Source organism: Anoplolepis gracilipes, chromosome 6 (genome assembly GCF_047496725.1).
Source record: "Anoplolepis gracilipes chromosome 6, ASM4749672v1, whole genome shotgun sequence".
Lineage (NCBI taxonomy): Eukaryota > Metazoa > Arthropoda > Insecta > Hymenoptera > Formicidae > Anoplolepis > Anoplolepis gracilipes.
The window spans coordinates 9945522-9963696 of NC_132975.1; the positions used below are offsets into that span (position 1 = coordinate 9945522).

General features: G+C 31.7%; 1 protein-coding gene across 2 annotated transcripts in view; it reads right to left on the reverse strand.

Annotated features, from left to right (window-relative positions):
* Positions 1–15323, reverse strand: part of LOC140666586 (uncharacterized) — a 60060-nt gene extending 44737 nt beyond the window's left edge. For both annotated transcript variants that reach the window (XM_072893929.1, XM_072893928.1), the window contains exon 1: positions 14618–15323. In XM_072893929.1, coding sequence (XP_072750030.1) covers positions 14618–14705 — 88 coding nt within the window. In that variant the 5' untranslated portion in view covers positions 14706–15323. The remainder of the gene's footprint in view (positions 1–14617) is intronic.
* Positions 15324–18175: the final 2852 nt, after the last annotated feature.

Sequence of the window (18175 nt, forward strand, 5' to 3'; positions counted from 1 at the left end):
TGTATATTCTTACAACGACAATAAACGCGTGTGGTTGATATTAGAAGCAGATTGAAAGAAGAATTGAACATCTGCCGCGCCATTCAATCCTTCTACAGATGAGACATAATAATGCATGCGCGTGCCACGCGAAGGAGTAGATGCGGGGTATAAAATACATAAAGTCGTATACATATATTCAGCCACAAAATATGGCTATTCGATTTTGAGACTTTATTCGTGCGTGCACAATATAAAGAAATATTATAATGCACATCAGCTTGTGTAACTCTAAATATATCATACCTTTAAAAGTATCAGCTGTTAGTTCCATCCATATAAATAAAAATAGATGACTCGTCGCGTAGAAAATAAATCATAGCTTTGATATAGCATTGATCCCGCGGGAGATCGCGGTCACGCAAAGACAAAGAAGCCCTCACCTATCAACGAAGAGTAATCGCGTACATACATGAAGAGACGCAATTACGCGTGCGATACGACCCCGATTGACGGTGGCTACCATAATGGGAGTGACTCTGCACGTGGCAGTGAGCGCTCGAGCATAGAGACGCGTGCGTGGCCCACTTGCGAAATGTAAGTTTCCACGAAACGCATCATATTACGCAATAACATAATCTCCTTAGAAGAATCAACTATGCGTAATCCATCCGTTGAAATTTTGTTCCTATTTTTATTCTATATTCTTTCACGTTTATGTATTTTGGAATATTTTGATAAACATCACTTACATAGTATTTCACTTATAATTGCATCACGTTAAACTTCCTCTCATATCTCAAATAGATTATATTTCATAATTAGATTCATAATAAATTGAGATATATATATATATATATATATATATATATTTATAATCAGATTTGATTATAGTAAACCACAGTTTTTCACTTAAAGATTTAAGAAAAGTCGAAAACTATAGATTAAATAATTTCAAAATAGAGTGATCGACAGCAATATTATTTAAAATATTGCAATAGATGTTAGATTGAACATTAAGGTAAAAAGTAAGAAAAACAATTTTGATTCAGAATTTTGAAAATTCATCAATATACGTGATTATTAGACATTTCGAAGTGTATCGCGAGAGCAGAAGAAAGGCAGTTATTCGAAACAATCCATCGATATTCAAATTTCAAAAATACGTTTTTATTCTGTTCTATAGATATTAATATTTTTAATATTCGAATAAATATAGAAAATCGGAATACTAAAAACATGTCTTCAAAATCAATCGAAAAAAAAAATGAAAATGTTGAAAAAAAATATATATATTCTAATTGTGAGTAAAAGTGACTTTTCCTAGCAGAAATCATAGTTTAATTTATAGACGAAACCCGAGTAGAGTTTATTCAGCAATAACAGGCAAAGAAAAAGTGGCACACCTATATTTATACTTTGTGACCTGCTTGGCCCCTTCGCTCGACTATTCAAAACTGCTAAAACCAATAAGCAAACGAAAAGTAGATCGTAGTTGTACAAAAAATAAATAGAGATTTTTCTGTGGACTTCGCGCTGAGCAAAGTGAAACCACCATTCAACGAAGCGATACTACACTCAACGCATTTACAACCCTCGAAACGCGTATCATGCCCATTCCGTTCTCCCTCGTCCCTCTTCGAACAAGCAGGTTTCTATCGATTGCTGCGCGAGAGTCCTGTGGGGAGTGATTTAGGCTCCCCAAAGTGCGAGTCCGAGGCATTAAAGTCTGATGCTCTTTCAGGGGCCGGACGACACGGCCGGAGGTTGCGTGCGTTACACCAGCATAAGCTCTCGAAGATGAATGCGTCTGAGGCTCACGCACACCTTCTCTTTGTGGATTCTTGCTCCGCAGTGTTTGCTGAATTATTCAATCCTGTTTCATTCTTAAGAACATTCATTCGTACTCTGAGACTCATAAGAGACGCGACGTTATGATGAGGTAAGCTAGCAGTTATCCAAACTTCCTTTTTCATCATGCTTTTTCATCCTTTTTTTCATTATGTAAATACAAATACGAAATAAATCTATTATACAGAAATTGACGGAAGGACTTATTTTAATTACAATTCGGAGATGGAATTATTGAAATTATAATTAGAGTCTACTATTTATAGTGGTAATTGACGTTTTATATTTACGGTTAAAATTTAGTTTCTGTATCGCGTAATAAAAATAATAATAGAATCAATCATATTGCGAGAAATTATTATTACAGCGTAATCAAACATGTAACATGTCGATACAAATTTCAATCAAGTCAGTCACTTTTATCTTTTCGTCTTTTCTTCTTTATAATAACGATATCGAAATTAATTTTACATCGATTTTCCTGCAAACGGATGCGTATCTTCGTGGTTTTCCGCTTGCGTTCCGTTCAAAGGTTATTGTTCGGAAAGACAGCAAACGATGTTGAAGTGTATATCCGTTATTTTCCGAACGATCGAACATTTGCCCGTCGCACGGAACGAACGAGAGAAGAAGACGAGAACGGGAACCGCCGCGGCAACTGTGGGAAAGCGACGTCGTCGTTGGCTTCGCTATCAGCTGCTCGGGATGCGAAATGACGAAGCCATTGAATTCCCTGAGACAAAGGGAGCGGTAGGGCGGGACGCGCGCGACGCGGGGATTTGTTTCACGATCGAGCTTGAATTGCCTCGAATCTCGAATCCTTCGCAAGAGAAGGCGCGAGTAAGTATTTAATAATTAAAATAAATTCCAGTTGAGAAATTTCATTTAATAACTACATATAAATTTTAAAACATAGCTTAATATAATTTAATTCCCACACATACAGAATTTTATCTAATTTCTTAAACTTTAAATTCGCGAGATTTTATTTAAAATCTAAATTTATAATTATGTAATTTTATTTTAGTTTGTAGTTAAAACTATAATGTGTGCAATATAACGATTCGAGATTTGAGCTATTTGAGATGATTGAGCTATTTGGAACAAGTTCATTGGAATTCAATATAATAATCTTAATCTTAAATAGCTGTCGTCGAGAAAGACGCGCGCCTTTGCACGCAACGAAAATCAATCCCGCTTCATATCCGTGCGTGATTCATACGAGAAATATGAGAAGGGAATGCGCGCGGGGAAGTAGAGGACCGATACGCACGTGATTCTACAGTTCCGTCGATCAGTGTTACAAGCAGATCGAGACAAAATTAACGACAGTATCGTCGGTCGTAAATCGTGCCACTTAACGATCGATGAGCCAGCGACAAAAACGTCGCACGCAAGTCATTTTCATCGCGAAGTGCATAATGAAAGGCCATGTCTATCAAAACGTTGCACTTAAAATTAAATCGTTTTCCAGTCGGGAAAATAAAAAGATAGAGATCTTCTAGGAAATGAATCAGACAAACTTGCAAGAACTTGTCTAACAATAAGTGTAAATGAATATAATGACGGTAAAGGCAATCGAAGCTGTCAATGCTAACTATAACCAGTTTTTAATCAATGAAATATGTAATAATGATTAATCTGGAAAAAACTGTGACTCGTGTGCAAGGAACTTAATTTTTAAATATATCTTTTGTAACATGAGATTTACAACCACAATTAAAAAATTTCAAAATTAAATTTGTATAAATTCTACTTGTGCTAGTTTTCTATTAATATCGTAATTTTTATAAATTTTGCAAACAAGAAATAGAATTGTTATCATACACTTTAAAAATACTTTAAATTTTTAAGAGAAATAAAAGATGACTTTGGATTATACGAATATTATAAATTAATTTTTTGCAGATTTCAACTAAATTTTATTTTTCATAATTTTAAAATTTAATTTAAATCAAATCAGTATCACGTGTAATTAAATAAAAACGGTAAAAAATATAAGCTATTTTTTACCGTTTATTTTTCCTATTAAATAAATTTCGTATTCAAAGGATCGATTTTTGCTATTCCTACGCGATCGACTTACATGTAACCGAAGTCTACGAAGCGTAAAAGATGCATTTGCATATCAATCCTTCACGGCCCACTCGCGATGCAATAATGTATACCGATCTTCGTTAGAAAATCATTATACATTGATCACTTTTTCCACCTACGATTTCCGATCAAGCCGCAGTGTTTTTGTTTGTCAATCTCTTGAAATTTTCCTACAAAAAATCTAATCTTATGCTAACAAAAAAAAAATTTGTTACCTTATATGCTATCTTATCAAAAAATATTCTTATTATTTTTTTTTAAAGTATTTGTTAATTTTATACCGCTGATAATAATATCTTTATTTGAGAATTTCCCGGAAATTGTTGCAATAAATTTCAAAGGAAAAGTTCCATGTCGTTGAGTCACTGCATTATCATTGTGTAAACATACAGTCGGACCTCTTATCCTACGACCCTCTTATGTTACGAAACCTCTTATCCTACGACAAAAAATCCTCTCATGCTACGACCGCGAAAGGGGAATTATACCCCTACTCTCAAATTTTTGTCGTAGGATCAAAGGTTTAAGGGGAAGATTCCGGACCGAAAATGTCGTAGGATAAGAGGTCCGACTGTAATTATAATTTTATTTATAATTATTATTAAGATATCTCTAACAATAAGTATCTCTCTGCTTATCTCGTGTTTAACATTGTCGCATGTTATCCAATTATTAAAAGATTAATTTGTAATAAATACAAAATACTAATTATATTAATAACGCATATTACTAATTAATATCAATATTGCATAAATTTTTATTATTTAAAATATTATTTATTAATTTGATAAATTATTTTTAAAAATAATATTTAGCATTTTTATGTCTTTTTATAATATCTAGCAAATTTTGTTAAAAAATTATAACCTGTGCTTGTGTATAAAATCGATTTTGTATAATAACTATGATTATAGCGAATAGGGAAAGTTAAAGTACACACGTCTTTTTTAGTTCAAATGTGATTCATCAGTTATGTTTCTCGACATAAACACTTCTGCGGGTCATAGAAGCTAGTCTCGGAAACTATTCTCGTACGGCAACATTCTACATCAGATGTTAACAATCAAATCGCGCGGAAATTTTTAAACATACATTGGTGTTTCTAATCAAGTGAAACATAGGACATTCCAGTCTCTTTAATATTGTTATCGGGGAAAAATAATTTTACAATAAAGAGAAACAATTTTATTAGGTTAATTAAAATTATATAATTTTAAACTGTCTTTAATTTCTATATAATTTATATACATGTTATATATATATATATATATATATATATATATATATATATATATATATATATATATATGTGTGTGTATGTATGTATATGTATATATAAAATAATAATAATTATTATTTAAATAGATAACGTTAAAATGATATATGTATGCACGCATAGTAAGCATATTTTGTAAAAATTTCGTCTTATTAATTTATGGAAAATAAGTCAATTTTTTTTAAATTCCTCAAATGTTTTAAAAATATCAAGTAGTTTCAGAGCAGAATATACTTTAGAGATCCAATGAAAACGAGAGACCTCCCATGCGATATATTCTTTAGAATTTTCAAGGGCTGACTCTCCAAGGAAGAAGTCTTGATACGATCCGAGCTTCTTCAAAGGAGGGATGTACACTATAATACACGCACCAGAATTTGGCCGCCCACGACGCCCCTCCATTTTAAATCATGAACAACCATATGGAAACTACTATTATATATTAAATGTTTATTTTAACGAGACATATATATGTATAATACAATAAAAATAACATGTGTAATGAATAATGTACTAACATAAACCAGATAAAATAAAAGGTACAGTCAAGTAGAAATATATTTACATAATATATAATTAAATAAAATAGATAAAAAATATATTAAGTCAATATAGCTATATTAAATTCACTTAAATTAATATTCAATTTAAGAATATGATTATTACGAAACAAATCCCGATTTAATATTACAACAATTTTGTTGTCATTTAAATATTTTAAAATATCTATATCAGATTTTAATAAAAATTCAATATTTATATAAAGAGAAACGAGCAAACATAATGAAAATTAATGTATCGCTTTCACGTTCAATGAGGTGTAGTTATATCGATTGATCGAAAAAGGAGCTGCATGTTGCATCTGCTCTTTCTGCGCACGCCACCCTGAAGATCGACTAGATTGGTATCACGATGGCCCTTTCGTCGTACGAGAATAAAAGGGCAGAGTGAAGGCATCATATATACTAGAGGGCAGGAAATTGCCCTGGAAATGGTTCTAATTTCCTGGCCGCGCAAGGAGAAATTCCAGACGGTCGGCTAGGATTCTAATCTGTTTCGTTAATGTTAATGCGTCCTAATCGATAGGGTCACGATTTTTGCTTTTTCATCGTCGAAACTAGATGATCAATTAACTGCACGCGTGCAACGTGACGGCACGCGGATCTCATTACAAACGCAAACAACAGGTTCTATCCAGCTGTTTTAACCATTTACTTCTATCAGCTTTAGGTTTTCTGTAGTGTCTTATTTGTATCTTATTATAAAAAGTAAGTTTTTTTTTTTTTTTTCATAAGAGATCTCGCACATCATAAAACAAAGTATATTGTTATAAATGTAAAATAATTGTACTCGAGAAATAACGCGTAGATGATATTCAACGTTCTAAAATTAAAGTTTTATGTAACACAAGCAGAACATTTGTTCCGTTTAATCCCAAAACGGTTGATCACTTCCGCGAGAAATGTGGAGAAGTTGAAATTCATCATCTGATCAAAGGTTTGCGCCGCGCCACTCCTCGCAAAATCGTTTAACACTCGCGGAGGAGAATTCAATTCAGAGTTAAAACTTGGGCGTGGACTTGATCTATTTTCTTAATGGTCGCTCGGTTTGGCATACGTCCTAATGTAATAATGCTTGATTAAACTTTTAAACTATGATATGCAGAAATAATTGCGTAAATTATATCAGCTTCTCTAAAAAAATTTTAATTTTATATGATATCAAGTTTATATTTCATGTAGGAAATAAAATTAATATTCAGACATTGAAGAGCAGTACACTTATGTGTTATAATAAAAATAATTTGAAACATTATGAGAAAATGAAAGCTCTGTAAAAAAGAAGTTTTCTCTGAAATTACAGACCGACTGGCTCATCATTTGAGAATCGCCGTCCTAATGGCTCTCGCATTTTGTCTTCAGGATCCGCGGATCTCGAAAATTCTATGCCGACCTATTCTTTAGTCTTATTCGTATACGTAACCAAAAACAGGGTAGCTTTTGATACCGCGTGGCTGTCGCCGGGGCGATGATGGATGACGGCAGGAGCACACGGCAAGAACGAAGGAGCGACGATGAGGAAGGGGATACCGGCTCGTCAAGGCGAGAAACCACCACATCGGGCGACGACGAGACGGCGCGCGATGCATCCGACGATCGTGATTAATGGCGGTAACATTGTGGCCGCGAGTCATCTCACCGCCGCGCCGGCCGGAGACGACAGGTGCCATTGAGGCAGCGGAGCGAATTAAAGCTGCGACTTTGCCGTACTGTAAGACTTTCGATCTGTCCCATGTTATCCGGTCCATTGCTGTATCGTGTCGCGCTTGTAAAACTCGTCCAATTCGACCTCATACAAGATTTATCGTATGAACATTTTATAACGCGAAATTCGCGGGTATCTTTTTACAAAATTATTTTATTGCTTACTAGATTGATATATATATATATATATATATATATATATATCAATCTAGTAAGCTACCCAATAAGCAATAAGATACCCTATTATTCAAATGAAAAAAAAATATAATTTAAATATTAAATATGAATCATTAAAAATAAAAAATTTGGCGGTATTTTATGATTTAGAGGAACTTGTTGATTAATTTGATAATCCACGAATAGAATTACTTAATTTAATTTTTATATATTGTTGTTGAAAAATTATATTAAAAATTAATAATTTAAAGATTTAATTATAATTAAAATTCAAATCAAAATGTAAAATAATTAAGACTTAAATGAGTTACATTTAATTTAATTAATTGAAATAAATTTTTAAAATTTTATGTATAACGAATTTAATTGTAAATTTAAAAAAATAGAACTAATAGTAATTTAATAGAAAATAAATTTTTATAATTTATTTTCTATTAAATTACTATTAGTTCTATTACGTTTTATTATCAGTTATTTTATTTTACTTAAAGAATGCAAGGGATGATCATTTTTGTCATTTAAAATATTTTTTATATAATTTTGGAATTGAAAAAAAAAAGACAAAATTAAATAATAAAGATATTAATTTGCAAATATAATAAATTAATTTGCATATAAATGTGTGTTTGATTATATATTATATTTTACTTTTTTTATTTTTTCAAAAGAATTTTGATTGATAAATTTTTAAGTCTACATCACTTGACATCGTTAAATAAATCTGCGGCTAAAGATGCTATCGCCTCCTGACAAACTCAGTCAATTTAACTAAACCTCTGACAGGGCTTATTTAATTGATCCAATTTAAAAAGAGATTAGGCGTGTTCGAAGACAGCTGGGTGGTCGAAATTTCCTTGCCAAACAGCCAATAATTACACCCTCCGCTAAGTATTTGGTTAAGACCACGAGATCTTTCTCGGCGATATCGTTTCGTTTTTTCTCTCGACAAGAAAAAGGCCCCTTCAACTTTGAATAATTATCACTTTAGGTACGAATAAACGTGTTTTTTCATCTAGCACTGTAAAAAGTATCGATATTGTTTTCAGTCGACACAATTATCTTATCGTCCATGAATAACTTGTAAAATATTTTGTTTTATACAATTTTTCTGTTTGATAATTTCAACTTTGTCTTTGATCAACGAGATTATCTTATCGTCTACGAGTAATGTACAATTACTCATAATTAAATGTGCTTTGTTTTATAAAATCAAAAGTGAATAATATTTCATTCTGGTTTTTACTTTTCTAATTTTGATTATTTAATTCGTCATATATATGTATATGAGAACAGATATTGAAAAGATTGTATACATTATTACTAAATATTAAAAACATATATATATATATATATATATATATATATATATATATATTTGTTTTATATTTTTTCGATATTCAATCTAACCATCCATGTCCTACGTCGACAATCTTAAAATATACGTCGCACGATTTTATTCTTCTCTTTTGTCAATTCGCCGACGAGTCATCGTCGACAATCGCCGAGAGAATCGTTATCTCCCGAACATGTTGCAGCCGCCCTTGATACATCCTTGGATCAGAGAAAGGATCGAAATAACCCGCGTCGTGGACCCAAATCTCCGCGCGAAGAGCAACATTTTCGGGTCCGTCTTAATGGCTTCTCGAGAGCCCTTTTTTACCGAGTTTGGATGCGCAAAGGTGTAAATTGAGTTGGTGGCGGCGAGCAAGAATCTCGCCTCGTTCCGGTGAGCAAAAACTTACTTTTGCCAAGTTGTGTCGATGATAATTACGTTCGAATATTTTTATCAAGCTATCACATGGAAAAAAACATGGTGGCATAACTTATCGCTACATCATCTATTTGTACATAGGTGAGAAGAAAACAAAATTACTTTGTAAAGAAATGATAATAATGTAATATAATCTTCTCGATTTCTATATGTTCATATGTATGCAATGGAATTATTATTCATTTTAATCAGGTTCACTTATCCGTGTGATAATCGTACATTATTTATATTTATAAATAATAAAATCCTAATTGATCAAAACTTCACAAAATTTTTTATAAAAAGATAAAACATTTAATAAAAAATAATACATCAATTTATATAATTGCTATTATTTATTATGTATAAGTTCTAAAACATGAGTTACACTCCAAAGAATATTATTATCAATTTTATTTTCTTCAATTGATATCTATTTAAAAACCATCTATTTATATATATTTAATAAATAAACATAAAACGATAATTCTGAAACATTTTTGAACATTTGCCGGTTTAAATGCGTAACACAAAGACTCAAGATTAAAATGGTCTCAGACAAATTGCCGTTATTGAATATTGAACTGCAACTCGTCGATGGTGATCAACGACTCAGGTATAAATTTAGCACCCTACGGTGTGAGATCAGGCAGCTTGAATTAGAAAACATTGACCGCCAAAGTGTGCCGATAAAGACCTGCATGTAGAGTCACCTGAGAGTTCTGCGAATACGAGCCTTATACATGACTAATCGAGCAACAGAATTATTAATATTCGCACAGAGTGCGTATGTATGTGTAAAGCATCTCACTTTCTGGAAACTCATTTATTGTTAAGAGTTCTGGGTTTATTTTTAATGGTTCTAAAGTTCTTGACATATAAATTAAACATATAATTTTGGCTATTAAGTTAAAAAATTACTCAGGACAAACTGAGATGTCACGCTACATCTAATGTCTACTAACTTTTTTAGCATTTTCTGCCAGATTTTAAGCGCTTGAGAATTTTACAATATTTCTATAAAAATTTATATGTGTAAATATTATTAGAATATTAATTAAACAAATTAAACGGTGGTTATATTTCAATAGTTCTATCGATTTTAAATGAGATTTTGTGTTATTCCACAATCACTTTTAATTTCTAATGAAAGTTAAAGAAATAAATAATAATAATATTTTATATTATGAAGAAATCATAAAGATCGATTCCATCAACGACGGTTAACTTTATATCATAACCATTAACTAATTAACACCAACCTCGCTCCAAATGAGCGAAAAAAAACTAATAGCTATATGTGAGTATCCATGAAATAATTTCTTGTCTATAATAAAATTCAATGAAATATATAATATAATAGATAAAAATAATAATGTAAAAACAATTAAGTAAAATTTTTACATTCACACACACAAGGATTTAAGGATGTTTTTTTGGTTTTATCACACATTTCTTCTAAAGTATCACTTGCGGCTTCCTTGGCGGTTGTGATCACAAAGGTAGGGATTTTATATGAATCAAGATTATCTACCGTATGTTGAGAATGACTGCCGCGATCGTGACTCGTTAACTTAATCCGATGAAAAATTGACAAGATGTTCTCACCGTAAACTACATCCTTGACAGAGTAGTTAGTCAGTTAAATAAAGTTGTAATTATTCCAAATATAATATACGGATCTACAAAGTCCAAAAGCAAGATTGATTTATGCATTGATTTTTCTCGCTTTTTACTCAAAAAAGAATTATGGTTTTTTTTCCCGCAGTGTGATATCTTTGAAACTAACAACTATGTAATGCAATAATTAAATAATAATATAAAAGAAAATTTTGACATGTCCAAAACGGGTATAATTCAACATTTTAAAATATATTAATTCTAAAGACACTCTGATTTGTAATATGTCTATTTTTGAATTTATTAAATAAAATTAACCACAAAACATATGCTTACATGATTTATCTAAAATATTGCATTGTGTGAACAAAATATTATTATTAAATTTTATTACTCGAAAAACATTCTTAACATTGAAATAATAATAGTGACACTGAAACGTATTGAAACGAAAGGAGCAGCTTTTCTCTAAATTTTCCTGTTATATCTCACCGGATTTTCTATATACTTTACAGAGCTACCAAACGAGCCTTTTATCTGAACTTTCAAAGGTGTAAAAGGGTGCGGCATTTCTTTAAGGATCTAAATGTGCTGAAAAAGAGAGAGAAAGAGAGAGAGACAAGTCTATGAACAGTTTTAAAAGGTCTAAAATTTTGCAGGGTTGCTTTAAAAAAATAGCACGTCGTTTTTATGGACACCATTGTCACTTCAAATGCCATAATATATACAAATTCGCTCCAAAATCACTTCCCATATAATTACTGGCAATATTTCTTTCATAAATCGCTTCAAAAAATGTGACATTTAATCCTTAGCAAACTTAAATCTCGAGATTTCCTACTTTGTCACTATAGATCTTTTTCTATTTTTAAGGGAAACAATGAAGCCATTCCTTAAGAGAGAATTTACAATACGTATAATAATGTTTCTATTATCATTCTTTTTCTGACACTTTAGCATCCATATTATTCAAAACCGTAAAATTCGTAAGACTCTTAAATAATCACGAAAAATTTTAAGTAGTAAAACTGTGTGACTTTAAACGTTGCGAAAGTTGTTTTTATGTTTTTACAATGTTTATCATAGTCGTACAGTTTTGCTATTATACTTAAAATTTTTCGTGATTATTTGAGAGTCTGACGACTTCTACTTGAACAATTCAGACATCTTAAAATATCAGAAAAAAAGATATAAGAAAAAAATTATTGTACGTGTTCCATATATATAATATTTACATGTGTGTAAAAAATGAAATAAATAAATCTATAGAATTAAATATACATAATAATTGCATGAACTAGAAAATATCATAAACATTTTTAGAGATACACTGGAAAACGGACTATCAAACTCACTAAAAAAATTCTTGGTGTTAATAAAATTATATTAACTCAAACACGTTTACAAAAAGATTGATACTTCACCTATTATATTATGTCAATATTACATATTGTTGCAATTACGAAATTAAATGGCAAATATTTTTAAAACTATATCTAAAAAAAGAATGTTTATATAAAATAAGAGTTTATAGATTTAAAAAGATGTTTTTTTAAGATCTATCATTTTTATCTTTAATTATGTAGAAGATTTTTAAAATCCACTCTTCCAAAATTATTCTGTATAAGAATTATATGTATTTCTCTTTGTGATGTTAAAAATAAATTGTTCGCTCAATAATCGGTTTATGTTTAAAGAGTAATTTCGAAACTATTGGGATATTCAATAATGATCCAGCGGATTCTAGTCTTGGACTAGTGTGGCTCGATCGACTGCTATGGTGCAACGTAAGGTGCAACCCACGTGCGTATCGTGACATTCCGATCGTGACTTGCAATCTGCATTCGTAACTTCGTTTCTACTCGGACCGATGTCCGCTCTTTTACGCCTAGTCTCCTTTTAACGGCACACGCGGGATGAATAAGAACTCACTAAGCAAAACTGCTCGTTGAAAGTGCGATAATTACAGTACCGTTAGCTCATGTTTACATAATTACAGACTTTTTTTTTAAAACAAATATATTACTATTGCGTATATTATTCTCGTGTCACCGTTTGTTGACAAGAAAGAAAAAACAATTTTTTAATGTCATGGGCTAAATATTAAAAAAATGTAACCTATGTAATTATTTGGAGAAAGCAGTTAATCTCTAAAAAATTAAAAGTTTTTAATATTTTCGAATAAAATAATATAAATGATATCAATGTAAGTTTGTTCATCAGGTATTAACAGAATATATAGATTATATTTTATTTAATGTAGCTCTAGGTGTAGTAGAAAGAGAATTTATTAAGTTATATTTTTGTTTGAGTTTAAATTATTCGATGATAAAATGCTGACGCGCATCATCATGATTTTTCTTACATAGATAATTAAGTTGTCACGATAGTCCTACACACAGTCAATGAAGGATATTCGATATTCATTGTACTCTGGTCGTAATGCGCATTTCGTAACGATAAAATAAAAAGAGTTGATAAGAATGCGCCGATGGCGTTGTTCCTATGAATAAAATTTGTTTGGTCGATGAGGAAGAAGCGGGTAGATATATCTCGAAAGGAACGAATCCACCCTGACGGGAGTGGCGCGATGGTAGATGGAATAAATCGGGAAGGGGGGCCCCCCTCGATGCTTCTCACAAAAGGTTCACTGAACCGCGACACGAGCGAAAATGTGTCATTACCACGCAAATTACGATGCTGGCGCTTCCGTACGCATCCTGCGTCTCCCGAGATAATTACCGTGAATTAGCGTCGATCGATGGACAGCCCCACAAAAGAATGTTGGTAATATATCACGAACCGAATACTGATCTCGTTATGCTACACATTGTTCAAAGCATAAATTAAGGATTTTGGAAAGCTAAGAGAAATGAAATCTTTTCGTCGGGAGAGGGGGAGAATGACATGATTATTATATCAGAAAACTGTAAGTACACATTTAATATATATATATATATATATATATATATATATATATATATATATATATATATTATGTGTATTTTCTGATGTAATAATCACGTTATTCCCGTCTTCCTTCAACAAAAAGATCTCATTTCTTTTATATATATAAAGTATACATGTAATAAGTGTAATATGTACAGTTTTTTACGATTGATTTCGACATTCTTATAAATTTTATATAATAATTCCTATTATATTATTATTATATTGTCAATACAAATTTATTGTATTAAAAAGAGGAGATAAAGACAAAAACATCTCTTTCAGAAAAAACTTATATAATTTTTCTTTCGCAAAATATGAGATGAAAAATAAAACACATTCGCAATTATAAAATATCTTTTAAATATTATTAACCTACCATTCGATTATACTTTAATCGTTTCATTTTGACAAATACATCAACAAATTATTCGTTAAATTTTACGCTTATTTAACGCGATATGCTCAGTTTATCTCACTAATCGAAGGAAGACTCGAGCTTTAAGCATCGATCGCCCCCGATTCACCGTAACACGAGCTTACACGTGAATTACAGAATAATGCGATCTAATCGTGTAATAATCGGCGGCACGTCACACTCGACTTGTGACAAGCGATTTGTGTATATACAAGAAGATTGGAAAAAGTACTCACTCTGACAGCTGGCGACATTCAGAAGGACGATCAACAGCAGGGTCTTCGTCAGCCCCATTTTCCCCGGAAGTGTTTCCGCAGCTGTCATAGCACACTTAACCCACACTGTCTCAGTTCCAAACACAAGGCGACGAGTCAAAAAGGCGATTATAATTGCGGTCAAAATCTTACAAGAAAATATCGCGTAGAAGCCGCGCGATTTTCAAAAGAAAACTTCGGTTTATAAAGCTTGCAAGAGTGGTCCGTTTCCTGTTCTCTTTTCTTCCTCAATCTTCGCGAGGTGAAACGGAGCGTGCAGGCACTTTCCACGCTAATTTCACTGTGCAGAAGCGTGCAGGGTACCGTTCCGACGACCAACGGCGTCACGCCGGTTTCCTTTGATAACGGAACGACGACTGTCTAGCCGAATTGCCTCCTTGACAGTTGACAGCGCGATTTGTTGTTTCTTTCTTTATTTTTTTTATCGATAGCTCGTGCGAGGAAAATAAAAGATCGTCTATTGGCTCATGCGTATACAGAAGTCAAATTCTGCTCGCGGAGAAGGATGATAGCACCTGTCAGAGAGCCGGCCGGTTGTTTGACTGCCTGCCTGTCGCAAGCTATCAGTTCACCGTGGCGAGAGAACAGAGGACCCGACCGTACGACGCAGCGGCTCGCAGGCGAATGAATGCGCGAGGCGCGAGCACCACTCTTCCGAGTTCCGCGTCATGCGTGCCGCTACTACTCCCCCTTCTCTCTGCTCTTCCTACGGTCGGCGCCACCGTCTCCCCACTCCGTCGTCCCCCTCCCTCGACTCACTGAGCGCGTGTGCGGTCGACGCATCAATTATGTCTGAATTGAAGCCGACACTGAGGATTAAGGATTCGTCCAGTGTTTCCGAAAACTTTCTTCTTCTTTGTTCTCGTGTGTATCTATAACATTGTCAAATATTTTTACATTGTCAAACATTGTCGTCGAAAGTAAAGAAAGAGAAAGAATACACGTACATAAGATATTGCCAAAACGTTTAGTCAAACTTTATTATTGTACATTTAACGAATAGTATAGAGTATAGATGAACAAAGTTTTAAATTAATATTAAAATCTAATATTAATACATTTTCTTGTAAGATAGATATTAAGTATGTAAACATTATTTTATATCACTTATTGTTAGATAACGATCGTACGATAACAAAATGTAAAAAATCACTGCTAATAAAAAACAACTGCAATTTTAATCCTCGGATATATTATCTCTCGAATTAATATCAGCTTTATAATCTTTGTGCTTTTAACACTGAAATAACTTCTGATCATTTGATAAAGAATTTCCACAGTTTAAAAGTTAAATTACGCGGAAATCAATAAGCAATAAAAAGCAAGGCCTTTAGAGTTATTTATTTTTTTATTTATCTTTCTATGCTTTTAACAATCGCGTACAAGTACACAGCTATCAACTAATTCAAGTAAAATATATTTATTGTTAGATAAATTATATACAACTAATAATTTTTTAATTTAATTCACAATTACAAAAATAAAAATTGCTACTTGTATATTATTGTTAAAAATATAAATAATCATACTTTTTATAATTATATGCAGCTCTTCTGTCGAATTAAATATTGAACGGGTTTGAAGGATATGTCAGATAATTATGACATAATTAATGATGTACTCTGTAACTCACAACCGGAATCGATAATCAGTGTCACTCTGATTTTCATACACACTTTGCACGTTGAAGATTGTGATGCATGACAGGAAATTATTACCATATAATTATAGATTAATACATTATAATAAATGTTTTGTAATTTAATTAATGACATTAACAATATTTAAGAGATTCGAATGATTAGAATTAATACAATTATTTTTGTCATATTTATTGTCACACATGACAATTGCGTACGTCTATTTGAAATTTTTTACTGGTTTTTATGTATATTAATTATTATATATTATATTATTTGCAATTAAAAAACAATTGTTAAGAGATTTAAATTTTTTTTATCTTTTCGAATCGCACAATTTGTTATAGTCAATTAATAAATACTCCTCCTTTACGATTAAAAAGATTTTTGTGTCTAAACACAATTTACATTTATAACTTCTGCTTGAATAAAGTCTACCTATAGCGATATATTGATAACTCCGTGAAATGGTTTGGAAAATAGGATTGTAGTACGTATGCAAAAGTTCACCGATGCGTGATACACATTTTAGGAAGAAAATATTTGCGGTAGAAATATATTGTATTTGTCAATGAAGGATAATCTAGCGATAGGGAAATTAATATTTAGTTTCAGATTAACTAATTCTCAGCGATGAATAATTCCACAATTGTGACTTGCGTGATATTTAAAATATAATAAAAAATAATTGTAATATAAGTCTTTTATCTTATCCTGCCACACATTCTTCGTAATATAAAAAATATTAAAATTAATATTAATATTTAAAGCAGAATCTTGTATTTAATTTATATCCCATTAATTATAACAAAAATAAAATATTTTAAATATATAAATACATTTATAACATATGTAGGCGCGATATAAGTAAAATTCTTTTACTCATATTTTTATATTTTTTATTACTTATTTATATTCTTTACAGCATCTCGATGGAAGATTGAACCGAATGGCTCAGGTACGTTTAGATGCATCATATTGGACGTAGAACGCGGAGAATGAATGGACAGGATCAGTGAATGAACGTACCGGACGTATCCGCATGAGGCAAGCAACGGATAGGCGCGGGGAACTTCAGATTCCATTCCCATTCTCTAATCCCAGTTCCATTCTTATTCTCTCACCCCTTTGATGTGCCGTGTGCCGTGAATGAACAAGATTGAAATCCGTAAAGGCAAAGGATTTCCTGCCGCGATCCATTGACCACTATCAAATCATCCCCAATCCTGTTCTAACAAATAGTGATATAAAACGGTAAAAAATAAATATATTGTCTCTCAAATCTGTCTCTGACGCATTAGATAATTTAGATATTATTTTACGATTTATAAAAACTCGTATTAAAATCGATATTATAAAATTAGCATTGATGTTGATACAAAAGTTTATCATTTATTCGAAATAGCTTTACATTATAGTTAGATATGTCTTTCTTAAAAAAAAAAAAAAAAAAAAAATAAATAAATTCATTGAACGAACCGAGATGTTATCTCAGAAAAGTCTTTCTTAGATTAACATCTTTGCCGAAGAATTTTCAAATATTTCTTGGAAAAGATTTTGGAAGTGTAAATAACTCGTTAGTATTCAACAGGAAATTACGTACCGCGACTATCCAAATTTAAATTCAAAGCTGATACTTATCAAAGATAGAGAGAAAAAGAAAGAGAAAGAGAGAGAGAGAGAGAGAGAGAGAGACGAGGAGGAGGAGGATTGGAGATTGACATTTTTTGTATTTCTAATAAAAAATAAAATATTTCATCAAGTATGTATTAGTTTCAATAATTGTAAAAATGCTTGCATTTATATGCTATTTATTGCATAGCACTTGGCAGCAACTATATCTGTAAATATAATTCTCTCCTGAGGGTTTTCTTGTAGT